At 42.8% G+C, this 22,773-nt stretch overlaps 2 protein-coding genes across 2 annotated transcripts in view; one reads left to right on the top strand and one right to left on the bottom strand.

Annotated features, from left to right (window-relative positions):
* Positions 1–1,412: 1,412 nt before the first annotated feature.
* On the bottom strand, positions 1,413–14,470 carry DDIAS (DNA damage induced apoptosis suppressor). Its single transcript, XM_075742421.1, is given in 8 exon segments — positions 1,413–3,825; positions 3,828–3,884; positions 4,575–7,023; positions 9,164–9,281; positions 10,472–10,633; positions 11,615–11,749; positions 13,952–14,061; positions 14,345–14,470. Coding segments are annotated over 6 exon segments (2,991 nt in total). The 5' UTR covers positions 11,728–11,749; positions 13,952–14,061; positions 14,345–14,470; the 3' UTR covers positions 1,413–3,733.
* Positions 14,471–14,856: 386 nt separating this feature from the next.
* PRCP (prolylcarboxypeptidase) overlaps positions 14,857–22,773 on the top strand; it is a 29,162-nt gene continuing 21,245 nt past the window's right edge. Inside the window, exon 1 of the mRNA XM_075742419.1 lies at positions 14,857–15,123. Within this exon, the coding sequence (XP_075598534.1) occupies positions 14,998–15,123 (126 nt within the window). The 5' untranslated portion in view covers positions 14,857–14,997. The remainder of the gene's footprint in view (positions 15,124–22,773) is intronic.

The raw sequence follows: 22,773 nt of genomic DNA, 5'->3' as shown, positions 1-22,773 counted from the left end.
AAAGTAGAGCTGCTGTCCATGGGAGCAATGTCCCTTTGCACTAGAGGGAAGAAAAAATTTTATTCAAACCCACAGAATTCATAGCCAAGTGTGAAAAGCCAAAGAAATGCCGGCATCAGGCACTAGAGGGGGGGCTTTGACAGAGGCAGCATCTTCATTCACCATCACTGCAAGCCTGTAGCTGGTGAAGCTCTTGTCCTACCAGGATGTTCGGGTTGTTTTGGCTGAAGGTGACATTTGGATGTTTTGGTTCAATTTATTCTCTGTTCCAGTGCCTTTTTTTTTTTTTTTTTTTTTTTTTTTAATGCTAGTTCTTCTCTTCAGCCTTCAACTTGCTCTTCATGCTCACAGAAGACCGCTTCTTCCACTGGAGTTCCCTAATGTCCTGCCTTTCTGGGGGCCTAGAATCCTTTTGGACAAGATCTCCCATTTCAAATCTTTAATCTTTTGGTCAATACATAAAGTTTGTGCTCTGATTTATTCAGGGAATCAGGTTTCCTCCCTGTGGTCTGCTTCATATCAAGGATGACTTCTGCTAACACTTACACTGAGAAATGAGCTGTGAAGCTTGAAAGTGCCATGTGTCTTTTACTGCCTCTTCCACTGACCTTGAAGCTCCTTCCTTGATAAATGTCTGACATGAGGGCTGGACCATCTGCTCCGTGATCCCCAGGAAGCTGGCAATTTGAGTCAGTGATAAAACAGAGAGGTAGCTGGAGAGGGAAAAGTCCCTGCGTGCTTCTGGGAAGGAACTGGGAAAAGGGAGGAGAAGAAAACATCCTTAAAGTACAGACAGCTTGGGAACTGAGTATGTACTGAAAGAGGGGAGGGACGGAGTGTGTTGTCTCTTGGGGTGATGGCTGGAGAAGCCACACCAAGCTCTTCCTGGGAAAACGTAAGAGGCAGGTGAAGAGCAGCAGCTCGGTCTCACAAGGAGCAGGATGTAACCAGTGGAACGTGCAATCTCCTTCTTGTTCAGCAGGTGTAGCAGCAAGGACATGCAGAAAACCTGTGCCAGGCTTTGGGGTGCATACAGGAACTGTAGGAGCATGAAGGCTCTCTGCAAAAAAAAAAAAAAGAACAAACTGCCCAGGGGAAGAAATGCAAGACTGACAGACTACAGGAGCAGAAACAAGACAGCTTACTACCTCTCATCCATCTTCTCGTGTCCAAAGGCTTCCTACCGAGCACTTGGGGAGCTCTGCCCAGAAGATGTCATCTTGCTGACAGGGGCCTGTCACACAACAGTACTTTTTGGTCTCTGTGTGTGTGCAATCCCCTCGCACAAAGCACAGGAGATCTGACTGCCCTGCATTAATTTCAATGCTATCGTACAGACGGTCCTACCTAATTTAAAATCTAGTCTTCATTTATGGATTTCTATGCATAGGGAATCAACCACAAACACAGTATGCATTTTCAGGAATTTTATCACCTTCAGAATTAAACATGCCGAGCTTTATTCTTTTTGTATAAGCTTATAATTATAATCACATCAGCTTGCACCAAAGCTGTCACTTACTGTAGTATGTGGATGAATTCTCCACTGAATAAAATCACTCATGCTGGACAAAACGTTTCATGTCATGATGCTGTCAGGTATACGGCAGGTAGAAGTTCTGGTGGTGTTTCATTGCTGGCTGCATCAAGTCTCTGGTGTATCAGTTGGATCAGGTCTAACCCTCATGATAAAGTACCTCTTTGTCCAGTTCATCACAAGGGAGTGCTTAAAGAGCCAGTGATACTGCAGTCTCGTATTATGTGGGAGGCTGTAGTAGAAACAACTAGTTTCAATATTGCCTTCCCTGTGCTCAGTGATTTGGATGTGAGTAGTGCTGTCTTTCCCTTTATTTCTTCTACATAAGCTATCAAAGCAGATTTACCATTTCCAGGCAGGCTGCATTTCTTACTCCTTTCCCAATTGCCCCTAACATAGAGTCATCAAGCAGGATTTTATTTGCAATAAATAGAATCTTTTGAGGAGGCATAGCATCAGTAAGTGCAGGCAGAAGCACAGGCTTGTTCACCTGGGCTCACCCTGGAGCCCTGCACTGTCCTGACAGAACCAACCCCGGTGTAGTTCTGGTGCTCTTATTCGTTGCCAAGCACAGGGCTGGAGTTCAGCTGGGCAAGTCATCAGAGGTTATAAAGGTTATATGACATCTTCTGTTACCGCCACATCCCCTTGGCTGCGCCGAGGAGCCCTGCACTAGGGACTTACAGCACAGCTTCATCGTCTTCTGCAACGCAGTTTAGGCGGGCGTCACTCCCTCAGCACTTAAGTGACTCCGCTCACAGGTACGATGCTTGAAGTTACTTTGGTCATCAAATTATGTTTAATTCTGCTTCTCCCCCCCTCTTTTTTTTTTTTCTATAACTGGATGCTCCTTTTTCTTCTGTTTATGTCCAGGATCCAGGGACTGCAGGGATCTTGGCTTTGACCCCCAAGAAGAAACCTTGAGCCTCTTGCCTCCACCTCTTGCTCCACTGCTGCAGCATCCTTCAACACCAGAAAGAACTTTTGGGTTGTGCTTGAGTATCTTGCTGGGTAGGACAGTGAGGAGAAAAGGTGGTTCACTGGTTAAGGTCTTTCAGTGAGAGCCAGAGCTAGGCTCTGCACTCTCTTAATACTGGGCAGGTCTTTGAACCTGTGCCTCAATTTCCTGCACTGTAAGTAGTGAAAACCCCCAAACCAACACTGACTGCTATGGCAAAAACAACTTTGTAGAGTGAATTTACCTGCACAGACTTGCTGTGTAACCACAAGGAACCGTTTTCTCTGTCAACCCTGCAAGCCTCAGCACACCCGTGCCCTCAGTAGAAGCCGTAGCTCATTAATACCCTGCTCAGCTGCAGAAGCAGCGTTTGATTTCAAATACTCTTCTCCCTCCCATCCCTCAATGAGAGATACACTTGATTAGAGGGTACAGAATTTAGGGTCGAGACTGAGGAACTGAAAAGGTTTACCTGTATGTTATGTAAAGGTGATCCGTGCTAAAAATAGTGGATAAAGGACAAGGCAGTGACTTATTGCCCTCATAGTTCCCTGAGTGTCCTGAAAATGAAGAGCAGGTACAGATTTATTTTATAGAAGAGATAGAAAGGCACACAAAGATTCCAGCTCAAATTCCAAAGGTCTATTTTTTTTTTCATCCATCCCAAACAGAGTTTCCACTGGCTGTCTTTGGCAGGTCCTGCCTTAAAACCCCATTTGCGCACATACCCCAGCGAGGTACCTATCGTGAGACCAAGTGAACAAAAGGTCAGAGAAAGAGAACCCTTTCAGAGTCACACACGAAAATCCTTCTAGCCCCAACTCCAACAGTGACTAACAACAGGTAGTAAGCAAAATGCACAGGAACAAGATAAGCACAAAATGATCCAATCCCACAATACTCTTCTAATCTCCAGCAACTTCTGCTCCTCAGATTCCCTAAGGCAGAGGTGGTGTCTTTAAAACCCAAAAGTGCTTTAGTTATCAGTATTGGTAAGTTTGTTCCTTGTATCTAGTGACACGAAACTCTTTTGAACAAACACTGAGTCTCAGGCTTAAGTAGGTGCATTAGAAATAAAGCGAGGCCTCAAACACAGAAAGGTAGTAATGTCGACCTTGTAGCAGGGAACGAACCAGGTCAAGTCTGTCACCAGTCACAATGTAAATGGTGCCTACTCATTATCTTAAAAAAAAAATTAAAAAAAATCACAGCACAAAATTTTAGACCTGCTTCTAGTTCTACAAGTCAGCATTTTCAGGCTGATGAGATCCCATGCCATCACATCCTGTTCCCACGTCCTCCTGCAGGACCTGACCCACAAGCTTGCAGCAGCAGCTCCAAGATTTCTCTGTTCCACAACTTGAAGTGCAGCTGTTCTGGGTGGGGGATGTGGAAGACCCTGAATTGAGGAAGAGGAAAAACACTGCCAGGAATCTGCCGCTAGCAGATTTCCAAGTCTTTAACTTGGAAAAGCCTACAGGAAAACTGGGAGCTTGCTACCAACCTCTCAGGATGGTCCCGCCCAACTCCACTCTGCCCACTCCATCCCAAGTGGGCTCACAAACAAGTGTCCTACATGGTCTTTGAAATTCTTTGATGAAAACACAGCGCTTCTCCAGAGTCATCAGGTCAGAATCTGGAGTGGACATGGACTCCAGGGCTCTCCTTGTGGTGAAAAGACAGCTCTGACACTGAAACATCTCACCTACCTGTACTTGGTAAAGTGACATCTATTAAATACTCACACATTTACATAAGTTTTTATTGCACATTCTAGAGTTAATTTACAATAAAATATAGTAACTGCAAATTCTGTTCCCCCCCGCCTCCGTGGTACAAAGACCTGCAAATAAACAGAACTCATGTTTGGAAGACATATGTCCATAGGTGAATAAACAATTGTTAGACAGCTCTTCTCTTTTACTGGCTCCTTCCCAAAAGTCTTAAAAAAATAATTAAAAAGAACAGAGCACAGAAATAGCTTTCTTTAGTATTTTGGCTTACTGGAAAAAGGGCTCCGTGCTTGGAAGAACAACTCAGGAGACCAGCCTGTTGCCCCTTCCAATATACCCCCTGAATAATTTGCACTTGAGAGGAGATTCTTGCCTTCTGAAGGGGAACAAGTTTCCAGGACTGTATTGTTTAAAAACAAGGCCTTGGTGACACCTGCAGATACAGGCGTTGTTAGTATCCTGGCTGTATTACCAGTGTTTAATCTCTCATTTCTGTAGCACACATCATTTTCACGGACCTCTTTGCTTTCAGAAATGGGGTTCCTGCCAGCGTGCCCACAGCTCGATTGCAAGTCAGCAGCCCAGCTAACTGTTTTTAGGTTTGAACATACAGTTGGTTTCAACCTTTTGTTTGCAGATGGAGGGATCCACTCCTCAAAGTCAGCAGGCAGCTGGCTATTACTTTCTTTGTCTTCCCTGTTACTTGGCCTTTCGCGTTTCACTAACCTGCCAGTAAGCTGCTGCAACAGAGTGTTTTGAAAGGAAGACCTGGATCGCTTGCATTTGGAATGGATTTTAGTGGGATTTTTAGGGGTGAAGATAGTAATAAAAGAGCTTCTTTCCCCAACAGGCCACAGTTTCTGGAGAGGTTTTGTCATAGGAGTTGACTGTGAATAAGGAACAAAGTCTTGAGCGCTAACTGAATTGCATTCTGAATCACAGAAGGAGTAAGTTACTGGTGTACTGGGTGCACTGTGCTTACGAAAGGTGGGAGGGGATGTATGTAAGGATGAGCTCGGTTTTGAATTGTTACAGGGAACATCTCCAGGATAAAGCACCGATTCAGGAGCTGTGAGCTTTTCTGTCAAAGTATCTTCCTCTATTAAAGAATTACATGATTTATTTAAGAATTCTACAGTTTTTTCTACCTCTCTTGCACTTGGATCAAAGAGATCAGCAGAAGCATTGTAGCTGCCTTCACAGAAGCTCTTGTTCCACAGCGTCTCTCTCCTGTTAACCCTTTTGAAGGTATTTTCTTGCAGTTCTGTCAATGGTTTTAATTCTCCTTTATATATCCTTCTTGTATTGTTGGGAGTTGCTGGATCAGAGTCCCATGCCCCTTTGAATGTAATATCTGTTCTTTGGTTTGGTGTAGAAGAATAATTCTCTTTGTTTTCACAACCAGCTAAAAAGCTATCCTGTGCAGAATGCACACAGGTAGCTGCCTTGCTCCCTTTTAAACAGGAGGTTTCTCCACGTTCAGCAGTACGCCGCAGACTAATAAAAGACCAAGCTGACTTTGAAATGTCTGTATGTGCTTCTTTGGACTGCACACATCTGCTCTGGGAAACAGAAGGCTCTGATGTAACTGAAAAGGACGGTGACAGAATAGGCAGACGAGGGCTACGTATAAAGCAAGATGCTCCACATTCCTTGTCAGTTAAAGATAAAACACTAGAGGAAGACTCACATGGTGACACCTCATCACTCGGACGATTTGCATTCAACTGAAGACAAGTAAACACTATGTTCTCCCAAATATCATTCTCTGCTAGTGACAAGAATCTCCCCGAGACGCTCGCTTCAGGCAAATCACCAGCTGCTAGAGTTTGCCTCAGATACGGTTTGTTAAGATTTACACCCAACTTGCTACTTTCAAGAAGAGCCTGTTTGCCTGTGTCAAGGCTGGGTGATGTTACAACGCTCTTGCCATTTTCTATTCGGGCTAAAAATTCATTTAGGCTTTCTGAGAATGGGAGCTCATCCCAAAGCACAGAGTCCGTCTCAGACCCCCCAGGTACATTTACATGATGAGAAGCTGATGCATCTCCCTTGTAAAAATGGGAGTTGTGAGATTTTTCTGGATTAGAATAATTTCTATTAGTCTTTGGGTAAATGCTTTTTACCCCAAATTCCAAGGGACTTTGTAACAACCTGGAACTGTTTCCATGTGAACACTCAGTCTTTGAAGAGGATGCTCTCTCTAATTTATCAGTTGCAGAGATACTGTCAGTGCGACTAAGCTGTGAACTCAATTCATTATCCTCCTCTTTATCCCCTTCCTTCAGAGAAGAGCTGCGAAACTGTGAATCCCAAAGAGTTTGATTGTTGAGGCTTACACTGCACGATTCTGCAGACCCAGGCCTCCCCTCTTCTTCATGCTGTTCACTCACCAGCTTTCCCACTTCCAGAGTGGGAAAGTCTTCCGCTGTTACCCAAGCAACAGATGAAGTCAGGCTGAAGGACTGCTGCCAGGACCCTAACAAACTTTCTCTGCCACCAGACTGAACAAACCAGGAGTTTCTGCTCAGGCTAGACAAGCTGCTGAGCTCACTGACAGGTTCATCTACTGGAGCTGAAGACACATTAGGTAAGTATGAGCTGTTATTAAAGCTCCTGAATTTTGCTGACTGCTGGAGCTGATGGAAGTAGCTGATAACAGTAAAGCCAGTAACAGCAGCATTTGGCAGGAAGATCTGGCAAGCTGTAAGGTTTTTTGTACTTCTATTAATTCTGGAACAGTTTTGCAAGATGCTGCTGGCAGCAGAACACCCTCCATCTTCACCTGTGCAATGCTGGAGGGGTAAAGAAAAAAACCAACTTAGTACAATGCTTTATTTTGTGACAGAAAAAAATGTAAAATTAACGCATGTCTTTTAAGTCAGGCTTAAATTTAGGTCTTGCTTTGTGTCAGGATCTGCAGGGAAGAGAATACAAAACAGTCTGTCACACAAAGCAGGACTCCCTGGGAAATAAGCATTGGCAAGGGCTATAAAGGGCATCACAGTGAGAGGTTCTTTGCTCATTGCAATTACGCTGAGTTTTGGAGCTGGAAAAACAACCAAGAATTCAGAGAAGGGACTTCACAGAAAACTTCGTCCTCCCTTTAGGGAAGTGGGTGCTTCCGGGCTTCCTCCAGCGCAGTTCTGTGCAAATGGCTAGCTGCCTAAGGCCAGTGCTTTGTTTTTATCTAGGTGTCACTGGGCGGTACATGAAGCAAAGTACTCTGGAACCAGACACCTGACTTGGCAGGACAGCTATCAAAGCCAGCATGGCATTTTCTATGAGCTACCTCTGAAAGGGAAATAGAATCATAGAACAGTTTGGATTGGAAGCAACCTTAAACATAATCTAGTTCCACCCTCCCTGCCACGGGCAGGGACACCCTCCACTAGACCAGGTTGCCCAAAGCCACATCCAACCTGGCCTTCAACAATTCAAAGAATGGGGCATCCACAACTTCACAACTCGGGGCAACCTGTTCCAGTGCCTCACCACCTTCATAGTAAATAATTTCTTCCTTATATCTAACCTAAATCGACCCTCCTTCACCTTAAAGCCATTACCCCTTGTCCTGTCACTACACTCCCTGATAAACAGTTCCTCTCCAGCTTTCCTGTAGGCCCCTTCAGGTACTGGAAGGCTGCTATAAGCTACAACCTTTATCTTCTCAGATTTATTTGCAGAGTAGTGTTTCAAAGGAGCTTCAGCTGCAATTCTTTAAAGAACCTGCTTCTCTCTACACAGAAATTACAGGTGAAAAATGACATTAGAAGCAGACAGAATTAATGTTTTGAGAAGTGAATAAACCCTTTTCACCGCCCCCCACCAAGGGCTGGCAATGCCAGAGAGGCCAAAAAGCAAATATGGCTGTCTTCAAATTCAACAACCCTCCTATTCCCTGAGTCTATGCAAAAGTTGAAGCCGACGGCTATTAGCCAAGGAAAATACCCTTCTAAGTAAGACTTTTTAAAAGTATGTTATGTTGATTCTGAGTTTTATTTGGGAGCGTGCAACTGTATGCGTAGCTGAACACAACTACATAGAAACGTCTACAGCTAAAGGCTGAAGAAATGGTCTTTGAATGCGTGTTCAGTCCTTGCGTGTGCAGGAGCAGCAACAAGGCCGTTGATATGTAGGATTACTTGTATTTGTAAAGACATCAGACCTAGACACCTGGTGAATAGTTCCAGTTCAGTAAAGTTAATCCATGAAGTCCTCCAATTTCCACTTACTTAAGATGCTGTGCATTAGGAAAATCTCAGATACAAACCTCATGGTACCTGTGGGTGAGGAAAACCACCTGCCAGGTAGGATTTAGTTCACAGACTTCATAATATGAATGACTCACACAAGCACTGCTTGAGGAGAACTTAGAGGCCTGTTTCTATGGAAATATTACTAAGAACTAATATTTCAGAGTCTGTTAAACTCATAAAAGAGCCACAGATGCATATGTTGAACAACTGTACTTTATCAACATTTTTAAACATGCTCTTAAATCCAGAAATATCAAAATGTTGCAAAGAGATGTGTTTCTTCTTACATTTCAGACACCAAGACACTCTGCAGCATGGGAAAGGTAGGGCAGTGTTTGAAAAGACAGCCTGTTTCTTGCTTGAATTGTACATGATTTTTTACAGACTCCAAGCTGTTACTGATATGCACAGGAGCTGGCACTGCTCAGGCTCTCTGAAAAGCAGCCCTGACAAGCTGTCAAGCTGACTACTGCCATTCAAGATAACTTCTGGATCTGACTCATTTAAAATAACACAGGAGTCTGGGGGAAGAGGAGCAGAATCCTTCCCATGTCCTAGCCCTAAATTTTCTCCAGTTCCCAAAAGACGTTGTACATGATGCTTTAACAACTCAGCCTACGCCCCCAACTGGCTACAACCTATTCATTATAAGAGAGTAATGTGGATTTAAAGTTACCTTCACTCCAAATATAAATCTTTTTCCGATGAAACAGGTTTCCACTGCTTGAACTAACACTCCTGGAGATGCATCTGGGTTTGTTTCTCCTGACAGCTGATTGAAGTCTTGAATACACCTTGAGTAAAAACATATAGAAGTATTGCACCAACAGAGGAAGCCTTACATAAGATTTTAGCTGTAACATAGGTAGGGCAGGTTCTAAAGAGAAGATGCTGTGGTAGCTTAAACTAAACATAGAATGAAAAACAGGAAACCATGAACCTATAAATTCAATTACTTCACTTAATTTGTTAGGGAAACAGAAGTAAACAAAACAACCGCTTTGAATAGGTTTAATATACACACAACTTTTGGGTGCTCCCTATGTGGCTGTGATTTTTGTATCACCACAATGACTGTATGATGCTGTCAGTATGCTGCTACTGCTTACACATCCTTTCTGCCTGCATCTTTACAGCAACAGCAGCATCCATATTAAGACATGTAAATAACTCTATTTTTCACAGCTGACAGTAGTACAGCAGTCTAGTGTAGAATACCTGCCTTGAGAATGTTATTAATGCTGCTATATGGGATTTTAAAAGTGTTCATCTTTGACCCAGTGATAACACAAGGCGCTGGAAAATAAAATAGAGAAACAAGCAGTGAATGTATCTGAATATCCCACCCCAGCAGTTTCACATATCAGAAAGTCTGAAGCTTATAAAGTAGGTGGTGAGGCTCTGAGGACTAACAGGCTTTCTTAGAAATCCCTCCTTGCTAAAGAAAAATCTGGTCATATTAAAGACCAGTCATAAGGTGCACGCTTTTTTTTTTTTTTTTTTTTTTCCAAATCCAAACTGTAAAAAGACCCAAAACCCAAACCCAAACAATAGAGGCTCTATCTTTATCTTAAGACTCTTCTAAAATCCTGAGGAAAAAATTATGTCTAAATCTCTGGAAAAGCCAGCTTACTAAGTAATCTGCCATTAGACCAAGAAAATTCAATCATCTTAAATAAAGGAAGAAGCATGCAAGGAAGCAGCCCAACGAACCAAACCCTGAAGCTCACTTAGCAGCTGGTAGCTGCCTTCAACAGACAAGTGGAGGATCCCTTACACAGGAGTAATCCATTTCAAAATTTTAAGCTTTCAGGAAGAACCCAAACTTCAGCATTTTCTCAAGATGACAGCACCAAGGAAATGCTGGAAGGGAGCACTTTAGCAGCTTCTTCCCACTCGTCTCCCCACCATCCAAGCTCATCTCAAATTTTTTAGGCTGAAGAAAAAGCAGCAGCTATATAGTTAGAAACAATCCATTCCTCACCTCTGCAGATTTTCTGCGGTGACCCCAAAGAATGGATCTAAGCAACTTCCAAATACGGTAATGTTAAACAAATCATCAGTGTCAGCAATCTTCAGGGACAATCTATATCTGTAGTTTGCATCTTTAGCTTCACCTGTGCAGCCACATTTTAGACAATTAAACCTGACAGAAGACAGTAAAAAGATAAAAAAAGATTGAGTATGTCAATTTCTGTTAATCACTGCTGAGGCAAGAACTTATCTACAGCTGTAAGTATTACTACTACAATGTATCCATATTCCATTACACACTATAAGATTCTTTCTTATTCTTTACTCCTTGAGGCATTAATCTTACCACAGGCTCAGCAAGGGGTCTGTATCATGACAGAATCCCTCTGGCTTCTTTTACTGATTTATTAAATGCTAGCCTGTTGTGAAGTTGGAGAGAGACACGATCTGTTGGGGAGTCATTTTGAATTCCCTGCACCCCTTTTTTGCATTTCATTCTGGTTTGGGATTTTTCTTCTTGTAGCTTTAGCATAATATCTAGATTTAAAAAAATCATCAGGAAACAGCACCGTTATCTTTTAATTCAGCATTTGAAACAATAGATATTCGTGGTTTGCAAAGTCAGCTTCTTCCATTTAGTGCTGACATTCATTGACTTACTGTTCTTCTGTGTGTCATAGATTTCACTTAACAGTGGGATTAAACAGGAAAGCTCATACATTTCTGGACACACAGTAAATGGAAGAGTCATACCTGATGCATTGCACATGTAAAATGAGAAGAAATTTTTAAAAATTAAGACTTGATTTGAAGTGGCTTTCAATCAATGCTCTCCAATTTAGGAACAGCACTGAAGAACTGGACAGCAGGGGATGTAGTTGGAAGCTATTAACACACATCATTCATTCTCCTAAACTGTCCGTCGGTACTGCACGGCACTGAATGCAACAGAACTCTTGATCCATTATGACCCCCAAGCTACTAGTGGAATACAAAGAGATCTAAATAGTGATAAGTAAAATAAATATCTGAAATTAGCATTTACTTCTACAATGGGTGGATTTTCACCTATTTGTTTAAACTTGTGTTCACCTCACAGAGACTCCCAAGGCCCCTGACAGTTACCGTTAATAATCCCCAAAACAGGACATACCTCCTAGAATCCAGTATCAGCCTAGAAAAGCATTTTTGACAGGCAGGATAGACGAAGCAGGAGTTCTGGATGGAAATTACAGAGGCAGCCAAGAATCCTCTCACACTATTCATGTGCTCACAGCATCACCTGAAACTGGTAAGTCAAAATGGTTCAAAGTTCTCATTTAATGAGACGTTGATATTAACTGCTTTTAGTCGGGTTGTTTGAACATTTTGAAAGGCAGCCCCCAGGAAACGATGAGCTCTGTTTGAAAATGGTAGCCCAATTGAGGCAACATCTATTATTAACCTTAACTGACCCTTTAAAAAAGAGAAAAAACCATAAAGATATGTAATAAGAAGCAAGTGTTCATGACACTTGCACACCACTGCAGGCAAATCATGCAAATTCCCACTTGTATTTAGGGAATCATTATTAGAACTGCACAGCACTGCAGCAAATCTGTTTCTTATTTTTTTCCTTAATTTAAAATGAAGTCACAACATGGGGTTAAAAATGGAAATGATTCTACGCTTGTAATTCTGCAAAGACCTTCCATAACAACAAATTTGAAAGAAGATGCCCAGAAAATCTCAGAAGCGCTTGCAATTGTGACTGCGTTCATGCCCTTCGAGTCAAAGGAACAACTCTGCAATATTTACACCTGGTTTCGACAAAGGGGACATAGGGAACTGACAAATAAACGCTGAACTAAATAGTTAAATAAATAAATATTTAATTTTTATTCAGTATTATTTTTCTACAGAATTACTTTGCCTATATTACCACTATATTATCCAAAATATCATTTTTTGAGGAAACTCCTCCTATTTTAGAAAGTTAACTTTTTTCCTCAGCTGATGCTAGAAATGTGTAGACAAAAATACTCTAAAATATCTCAAATCACAGAGTTCCAACTTAATTTACCAAAAGGTTTTCTACTGAATTAAAGGAGGCCTTATAAAGCCTTTTTGCAAAAGCACTTTTGTCATGGTAATAGCTAAACATTCATCTCTTTTCAATGTAAGCTGTGGAATAAACTAAGAATAGGAAGTGAATTTCAGATCTTCATCCCCTAACTCCCTCAGGGAGGTAGAAGGCCAAGGAGATAAAAGAGACTCAAGTACAGCTTTTACATGTTAAAAGCCATTCAATAATCAACAATTATGTTTTGTTTGTGAGTTCAAGTCACAGGTTTTCTCTTTGGCCATTCTCTGCATTCTGGTAGAAACAAGATCTGTAACATGAGTACTAGAAAAATGTGAGTTACTAAATTCATTACTCTGACCAGTCTGGAGGCAAAAAATAAATAAATAATCAGATATCCAACTATGCCCTATGGCAGAAAGGCCAGGAAAACAGAGATAGGAAAAGGTAAAAGCTTTACTGGAGGAATAACGAATATTAAAAAAATCTCTCACCAGAATATATACTAACAGACTCATTCAACCCAATACATTAAATGGTGCACGCCTTCGATTCTTACCAAAAGGGAACTATTTTGCTTTAGTTACAGTAAAAGCTTTCAGTAAATAGTGCAAGTAAACTGTACCGATATACAGAAAAGAAGTAATAACAGTAAGCCTGATTTTGTTATTGTCCAAGAAGGTGAAATTGGAGAAACCAACAGGTGCTTCACTTGCCAACTGGTTTTCAACTATATAAACAAAATATACTGTTATCTGCAGTTTTTAATGAAATGGAAAAAAAAGAAAAAGCAACCACACACTCTGGGAAACACAGCAAGTACCTCAAGTATTTCATTAGAGTACAGGAGATCATAGAATCATAGAATGGTTTGGGTTGGAAGGGACCTCAAGGATCATCTAGTTCCAACCCCCCTGCCATGGGCAGGGACACCCTCCACTAGACCACGTTGCCCAAAGCCCCATCCAACCTGGCCTTGAACACTTCCAGGGATGGGGCATCCACAGCTTCTCTGGGCAATCTGTTGCAGTGCCTCACCACCCTCACAGGGAAGAATTTCTTCCTAACGTCTAACCTAAATCTACCTTCTTTAAGTTTAAAGCCATTACCCCTTGTCCTGTCACTCCATGCTCTTGTAAACAGTCCCTCTCCATCTTTCCTGTAGGCCCCTTTAGGTACTGGAAGGCTTCTGTAAGATGTCCCTGGAGCTTTCTCTTCTCCAGATAAAGCACAGCATGTACATATTCACACAGGTTCTGGCAGGAGCTCCCTTTAGAGCAAACAGATTCGAGATCAGCACCTCTACTTCTCTTTGCTAGAAATACAGCACTCATTATCTGGACATAAGTTAAAAAAGGACAGTAGAAATATATTGAGTTTACTTTATATTTTTTTTAACAAACAAAACAAACCTCTGGACCTACATACCTAGCCCAGGAATGAGACGGCGCTCCAGGTGCCAAGCACCTAAGTCTCACCGAGATTTCTTTCCATCAGTGCCTGGTGCCCTCTGGTGGGCCCACTGCCTTAAATTCTCCCTAAGGAAAAACCAAAACACACCAGAAGAGCTGTAACAGGTCTCACACTGCAAATTTTACCCCTGAACCAGCAGCCTCCTCTCGCTCCAACCCCGAGACCCCCCCCGGAGGCCGACAGCGAGCGGCCAGGCCGGGCCGGCCGCGGGCACAGCACAGCACAAGGACGCTGGAGGCCGGACAGAGCCGCCTGGCTTCACCCCACGCCCGTGGCTCGTCCTGGGCGCTTTAAGCTTCGCTCAACACCCAGGAAACGCTTCAGTTACTGAAGTACCCTCGTTCTTACCGATGTGCCTATCGCAGCGCTGTCATCCTCCGTGACCAGATCGCCTCCTCAGCGCCAGCCCCGGGGAAGCGCCGCCCGCGGCGCAGCTCCACGCCCGGCTACAGCCGGAGCGGCCCCAGCTCTGAGGAGAGAGCGGAAGGCGGAAGTGGGGGTTGCTGGGGGCCGTTGCTGGGGGCGGGGAGGAGGCGGCGCTCACCCAATCGTCACGCAGCCCGGAGGCAGAGCCGCCCCATTTGCCCAATAAGATGCCAGCCTCGTTCTCACACGTCCTTCGACGTCACTTCGCGATGTTAAGGGCGGGATCACGTGCTCCGAGCAGCCAATCGCTGTCTCATTGCAGGACGCCGCGCGACCGAAACCCCTATCCAAGTCGCCGCAGCCAACCGCGAAAGCGTACGCCAGCCACCTCAACTCAGCCAATCGAAAAGCCCCACCGCTTAGTGCCCACCCCTCCACGTGTGATAACCCCTCCCCTTTGGGGCTGGGTTGCATAGCGGCCGCGCGCCGGAACGCCCGCGCGGCACCGCCCCCTCCGCTGGGTCCCACCGCCCGTCGCTCCTCGCGGGGCCGGCTCAGGTCAGCCCCGGGCGGGCGGGCGGAGCGGGGCCGCTATAAAGCGGTGGGGCGGCGGGCGGCCTCCGCTCCTCTTGGCGATGTTGCGGTTTCTCTTGTTTCTCCTGCTGCTCGGCGTGCCCGGCGCCCTGCCCGCCCCCCCTCGCCGCCGCCGGGGTGCCGCGCCGCCAACCGCCCCCTACCTCACGCGCTACCTCACGCAGCAGGTAGGAGCTCACCGCGGCCCGGGGCAGCGGCTCCCGCCTTCCCTCACGCCGCGCCCGGGCGGCTCCGCTTACTGAAGAGGCCGCTTTTAGAAGGGTGGGCGTCGCTCCCGAGCGATGCTGGCCCGGGGGAGCTGGGGGAGAGCCGCTGCGGGCCGGGGTGAGGGGAAACCCGCCCGGGAGGGACCGTTCCGCTGTGCTGTGGGGCTCGCAGGCGCTGGCGAGCCGGTGGGACCGAGTCGGGCTCTGGCAGGGAGTTTCCGTGGGGATTCAGGGGTGTTTTCTTCTATCATACGCCTCAGCCGCAGACCGGACAGCAGGGTGCTTTTACAGATTTCTGGGTGTTGGAATGCTCAGTCCCTCTGGTAAAATGTTCCAGTTCAGTTGCAACTATTTGAAGTGACAAGTAGTCTGCTCTGTTGTATCTATACACTGTATCGCAATGCTGAAGTCTGTATTCCAAAACATACTGCACAGCTTGTTGGCAGAGAGGGGCCAAGGGCCTGAGTTGTACCCTGATGGTATCTGCAAATAGCAGTTGTGGGATTTATTTTTTTTTTGTCGTTGTTTGTTTTAAATATGGAACAGACTTCTGTAACTAATCTGAGCTTTGTTTTCCTGTCTGTTCCACCAATTCTTGCAATTTGTTGGCAAATCTATAGCGTGTGGACAGAACAGAGGGCTCCATAGTGTTAGCTATGAGTGCTGGTGTGGTCCCCTTGCAGAAGACTTGAAAACCCACTTGTTCATAGGTTTTCACAAAAACAGTCAACAGTTTCTTTGTATGTGTCAGGGTATGTGTGCATCTTCCTGTGCTGTACCTGATTTTTGCAGGGGACATAATGGTTTCCCTTACTGGGAGGCATGGTAAGGGGAGAGGACACTTTTCTAGTATTCTCTTGATTAGATGCTTGTAGCCTGCATCTGAATTTCATGCCCTGGTCCACATAAGGAGTGGTGGGAAGGAGCAGGTATTTACTTCACAGGCATCTTGGATAATACATAGATTCAAAGTCTCCTGTTTCAACTTTGTAGAAGGTGAACTTTGAATGGAATGAACAAAACGGGAAAGTTTGATGTGCCTATTTTAGTGATCTGAGATCTGAGTCCCTCTATTAACTCATGTAATAGCCCTGAAGATTATTTTGGTAACATACTGCAGATACCTTCTGCAACGTGTGGTCGTTGTCGGCCACGATATCAATCCTGTGGTAGTGTTGTAACTCAGTGTGACACCTAATTGTTGTTGCACATTGCTGTCATAGTATCAGTGATACTAATTCTGTGCCGTGGTCTGAGCCACCCTTTGTCACCGTGCTGTTGCGCCTGTGTCCTCATCCTTTCTCTGGGTTGTGGCATCACTTGGTTATTCTCCTTGGCTATCGGCAGACAGCAGTGTGCCCTTCATTTGCCAGCAAAGCAGCAGAGCTGCTGTGCACCTGAGATCTGTGGATTTTGAGAGGTAGCTAGATGTTGAGAGAAGGCAGGAGAAGAGTCCCAGTAATATTCTGTTGTAAATTTGATGCTGCATCTTGCTCCTTTCAGTCTTTTCCATGTTCCATTATCCTTCAAGCAAACTCATGTTGGCTGAGAGTGGCTGCTGCAGGAAAGAGGGGTTCTATTCACAGGCCTTGAAATCCTTGCTTTCCTTGTCCAGAGATTCACTAGTATTGCTGAACATGGTGGGAGATGTGTGTATTCGTGTATTTTTTTTTATTTATCAAAGATTTGAATGCTGGGTTAGTGTAAGAGGTCTAATAACATGGAAGGCGTTAAGACTGCTTTTTCAGTAGCATATTATACAGAACTGATGGGCAAACTCTTCAGCCCTTATGAAACACACACTGAGTGCTGCTGTCTGGGAATTTGTAATTACATTATGATTCTGTAGTGGAACATAAATACAATGATTAACATATTAAACAGAGGTGGTGATGCTTTGCCACCTCTCAGGATTGTTGAAGGTTAATTATTGATTATTATAGTTGCTTATGGCATGAATCATCTCCTTCTGTTCATGCTGCCGAGCCCTTCCACTTACCTAAAGTTCCTGTTTTGAGTCTCGTTTATCCTTTTGATGATTTTCAACATCACTTAAAATTATTTATATGAAATCATACAATATAAGTGATTTTATAATATGGCAAAATATTACACTGTCACAAAGGAAGCATTTCTTATACCTGCTTATATTAAATAGTCTTTAAATATTTAATACTTCCACAAAAGAAAACTTTAAAAAGTCTAAATAGTTTTCTTGTATTAATTGTGTTGCTTAAAAAGGTACCTGTTGAGCACTGTGAACAATTCATTTATGTTGCATATTGGGGGAAGTGAATTTCAGAATGTGAGAATTTCCATGTGGAATTTCAATCTCTAACTGGACCCTCTTGATAGCCCTGTAGCATTGCTTGAGGGTTTAGTGTCTTTACTGAGAAGCAATGATATTTAAGTCTGCTTTCATAAAAATGGAGAAGTAACAGGGTCAGAGTTCAGCTCAACACTCACTTACATTGAGCTTCCTCCTGTTTATCATTTTAACTGTCAGACATCTCTGGCAATGGGGCTAAAGTCTAGAATAATGAGAACTCAAGCAATGCCTGTGTCAGGGTGACTAGGATCTTGCATACTGGACTGTGTATGTCCTCAACAACTTTTACTAGTTTGGCTTGGGGGTGTGTGGTTTTTTTCCCTTCCTAAGTTATTGATGCCTTCCAGCCCTTTACTCCTCCAATGCAGAAGTGAAATTATCCCAGTGTAAAGGTGCCTCATGCTGCCCTAGATTAGTGGATGGCCCTTGAAGGAGAAACTCTGCCACCACCCTCATCTTTACATCAACAAATTGTATCTATATAGCTCCTCTGATGTACTAGTGTGACTTCTGTAGGCAAGGCTATTCTCACTTCTGCTTTGGTAGCTTGCTTGCTAAAAGGTTGCTTGTGATTTGTGTGTTAAATTAATCCATCCAAACCTCAACTTTACAGAGAGAATGATGTGAAGAATTTATTGAGCTGCAGGAAGACCACCACTATGGCTTCTCTGTAGGCAGCTGTGTCAGTGACCGCAATTCAAATTCATTGGAAAGACTTTGTGAGGTGACAGAGCCATCTACTTCTCTTTGCCCAAGTAGAAATAACCTTATAGTGTAGTGGGGAGGGTCTGGAGTCAGGCAACTTTTTTTTTGGGGGGGGGGGGAGGTTCCTTGGGGGAGCCTTGTCTTCACCTCTGCATTCCTGTCTTCACTGCACATACCAGTATTACAAAAACCATAGCCCGAGAGGATGATGCCTTAAATTTCCTGATATATCAAGGATTCTCAGTGATATACTGAGAGTATATCACTGATATACTCAGTGATAAATGGCCTTTTTCAGAAAAGAGAGTGGATGTGGTGTCTCTTCACTCAATTTTATAATTGATGGCTGTGTGAGACTTTATGTGCTAGTAGACCCTTCACCCCAATCACACTTTGTAAACACATCACTTGCTTTGTGAACTGCTATGAATTTGTCGAAGAACCAATGTAACAAGTACAAATTAACTTACATTCAGCAAGTGACTGAGCCTGGTCCTTCAATCAGATTGTTTTTTGAACTAATGCATGTCAATTGTGTCACCATTTCCAGAAGATGTGTTCTGATTGCCTTTAACTTCCTAGATTTCATACTTATGTCAGTATTTCATAGCTAAGTAAATTCATATGCAAGTCTCTGTGCTAAGAAACACATCTGCACTTCATATTGTGTGTACGTAAAAGGAAGCTATGTTGAAGCTTCAAAGTAATGAAGTTTCAAAAGTAATGTGATTTGATCTTTTCTGGCTATATCAGGTGTCTTTAATACCCTATTTTGTGTTACAGACTGAAGTTCTGAGGCATAGAAAATGAAAGCCTTGATTGAAAATGCAAAAAATTAGAATGCAAATTTGAAGCCAGAAAAGAGAATTTGAGAAGGACTGCAAAGGAGAAGTGAGGATATATTTTTCAGACATGGTTCTTTGTTTTACAGCAATGGTCAATTTAAAGGAAGCCAGAATTTTCCTGTTCAAACTGAAAATCAGTACTGTAGCAAAAAAGAATTTAACTTCAGTCTCAGGTCACTGCATGAATGAACAGAGTAAAGGAAAGTGAGGTGGAGAGATTGGATCACCTTTTTGATGACAATGCTGTCTTAATTTATCATCTTAATCTAAACTAAGGGTGCAGGTTTGCTCTTAAATGTTGCATCAGTTGTTCTGTAATTGGAAGCTTACTTCTTGTAAGTACAAGATACCTGTAATCTGATTCAGCATTTTTTTAGTCTTTGAAATTTTCACTGTTATATTTAAATGAGTGACACTAAAATGTATATACAACAGTGCTTTATAAACTGTATTAATGCTGCTGAAGTAATTCTCAAACAGGGACTTAAAACTTGCTTTTAAGATATTAAAACAGATTGAGGTTAGCAGCTTTTTCAGCATCTTCTTGTGGCTCAGATTGGTATCGGATGTCGGGAATGGTTAGGATGGGTTTGTTTTTCACGTCTGGCACCGTAATACAATAGCACTTTTAATAGCACTTTTAACTTCTGGTGAAGGAAAAAACAAAGTGTTTTTTAGAGCCCCTTGGTACCAATTAAAAGATATGTCAGTGGTTAGAGAAGAAGTGATGCTGATGTTTGTCTCTGAGTTGAATCACTTGGAGTGTATGTTTTACTCATCAAGTAGTACGGGAGTAGTTGGCAGCTCTTACTCTGTGATTTCATAGTGTGATTTAAAACAGGAGCTCTAAGTTATAAACCAGGTCTATAAGGAGAAACAATAGCTCTTATTCAGTGGACAGGAAAACAGGGAAGTACTTGTTAAAGCTTGTCAGTGAATTTTTATTTTTATGCACTACTTATCTGAGGGTCACAATGCAGACATCGGCTTCTCAAATTAAGCAGGAAACACTTAATTTCCTCACAACCTGCAGTTTCTTCCTTCAAGTGAGCAGTTAATAATAGACTACAAAAAGCATCAATGATCACTGCTGTCTCTGAAAAGAAGTATTTTTTATCTCACTAGCTTTAATCATTAAAAGCTGTAATAGGCCACTGAAAGATTTCTGATAGACTGTCTTGATTAAAGAAAGTCTAAAGGACTAAGCAATAAACAAAACTGCATATGGCTGAAGTAGCAAGTTGTTTACAAGCTAGATGTGCATGAGAAATCCTGTTAACTTAATTGAAGTTATTTTGACTTGTACCAATTGCCCATGAACTTCTAGCAATTGAATCAGTCCTAGCTGCCTTTTTTCTTTTTTTTTTTTTTTGGGGGGGGGGGAAGCTGGGTTGGGACATAGGGAGGGAAATGAAGTTCAAAATGGAATTTGATGCTAATGTGTTCTATGTTGATTTCTTCATCTGACTTTGAGGAGATCAAGAGCACGAATTGTCATAGATTGTGCAGATAACTTGCAATGTGTGCCAAATTGGTGAGAGGCTAGAGGTCACACCTTGAATATTTCATTTTAAATCTTCAAAAACTGAAGAAATAGCTTAATTTTCTTTATTTCATACATTCTGGAATATTTAGATTTTTATATCTAAAGCAGTTAAGTTTTTGTAAGAAATTTAATGGGGAAAACTAGGCTGTACTTGGTCATCTTCCATATACTTGCAAAATGGTTAATTTCTTTGTTTTCCAGGCATGAGAATTCAGAGAATTAGATAGGGGCAGAAGGATGGGAATTTCACTTCTTTTCAGCACAGTCAGTACATACTGTCCTCCTTGCCTGTGGTGTAGGGGGATAATTTTTTATTTTAATTTTTTAGTTGCTGTCTCCTCTGCACTAGTTCAGCCCTAGTGTCCCTGGAATATTTTCTAATAGTCAGCACTGTTGTAGTGCTACTGCCAAGTGGCATTATTACTCTCACTTATGCTGTGGTTGCTGTTCTCTAAATGCATACAGTGAGCAAAGAACAGAACTTCTGATCCTTTTGGGTGGTTGTTTCTATCTTCAAATTGACAAAACAGCTTTTTCCATTATTCACTCCTACAGCCAAGATACAAAGTTTAGGTACAAGCTTACCCTTGTGTCAGGCTTAAAGGAAGAATCATTAGGTGAAGATTATCTGGAGAAGGTATTTATAAAGTAAGATCTGAGAAGTGTTTCTCTTTCCAGAAGAGAAGGGTTCACTGAAAGCCCTGCCTGTGTCAGATGTGAGTATGCAGGGAGCTATGATAGTGTGCACTAGCTTCTCCCTCTGCTGATATGGACACACTTGGTGCATCTCCTTTCATTACTAGTTCATTTATTCTGCTTCCAATGGGAGGAAGTTTTCTTTTATTGTGAAGCAAAAAACCTTTCTAAAAGCATCCACAGAGGGACTTAGTATGAAAAAGCTAGTCAGAGCTAGGCTTAGATGGTAGTTTCCATGCAGGAACTTCCTTTCAAGACAACAGGAACAGAAAGTGATGGGCATCAGGCCCTTTGACTTCAGCAGGGCCTGGACTGAGGCCAGACTGAACTAGAGGAAGTGGGTGAAAGCAAAACTAGCACTAACAAAACACTTGATTTATGCCTCAAAGCAGCAGCTAGCTTTTTCTTACTGCCCAGCTCCCTGAAAATAGTCTTCAAAAAAAGCTGTTCAGAACCACATGGTGCTCTGGAAGTCCTGGCTTTTCTGTAGTGTTTCCTATACAGTGATGAATTACTGCCTACCTACAAGTGTACCATTTTCAGTCCTGTAAGTCCCTGCTACTGGGGGGAATGTAGAGTTCCCTTGACTCCTAAGCAGGAGCTCCTGTCCTACAAGGTGATGGCACATAGCTTTTAGCAATGTCTGGAGTTGCTCAGAGTCTGTTCTGAACAGGGTAGTTCATAACAAAATGTTCTTGCCTGGTTTTAAGTGGAAAAAGAAAAACAGAAATAGAAAAATCTTTTTGGATAAAAATGAGAGCCTCTATTTAGAAGGGAAAACTGTTGCTTTGCTGTGAGAAGAAAAGCACTGGTGGACCAGATCAATTCTAGGTGCTACCTGCACTGATACAGACCCATTGTTTTTCCCTATGTTTGCTAGAGCTTTTTGACCACATGAGAACTTTGTGATGGTTGTGACAAGAGATGTGAATGTTTCTGCTTTAAAGTACAGCAATTTGTAGAAAAACTTCTCACCTGTAGGGAGCCGTGGATGTTATTTCCCTGAATGCTTCTGGTCTCCCTGTCACCCCGTCTACCAATGTCTTGGAGCCCTGCAAGCAGACAGTTGTTCAGATATGTTGCAAGCTTGCCAGAGAAGCAATTGCTATGTGGTATTTTTGCTATTGCATAAGGGCTGTATGACTAATTGCTGCTTTATTTTCTGAAGTTTTCTTCTTCCCTTACCTCTCAGATGCTTATCAGAATTGGTGGCTATTAAATAAATGATCCACAGTGGCATGTGTAAAATCCCTAGCGCTGGACTTTATGTATTCAATGCCTTTTAATACAAATAAACAGCCATCCCTGCACTGAGCTGTTGCCATTTTGCCTGTGCTTTGTCTAATTAGAAGAATATCTGGACAGATGGCAAGACAGTTTTCCTGTTTGCTTTTACTATGTTTGTCTCTTCTTCCTTGGATCCCCTGTTTTGTGTGGAATTAGCTGTAGAAAATAAAATAACAAATAATAGTGGTTGAACTAAGGCTGGG

The sequence above is a fragment of the Balearica regulorum genome, chromosome 1 (genome assembly GCF_011004875.1).
Source record: "Balearica regulorum gibbericeps isolate bBalReg1 chromosome 1, bBalReg1.pri, whole genome shotgun sequence".
NCBI classification, from domain to species: Eukaryota; Metazoa; Chordata; class Aves; order Gruiformes; family Gruidae; genus Balearica; species Balearica regulorum.
Note: the sequence above shows the minus strand (reverse complement) of the source record. Positions and strands in the feature narration are given on the sequence as shown.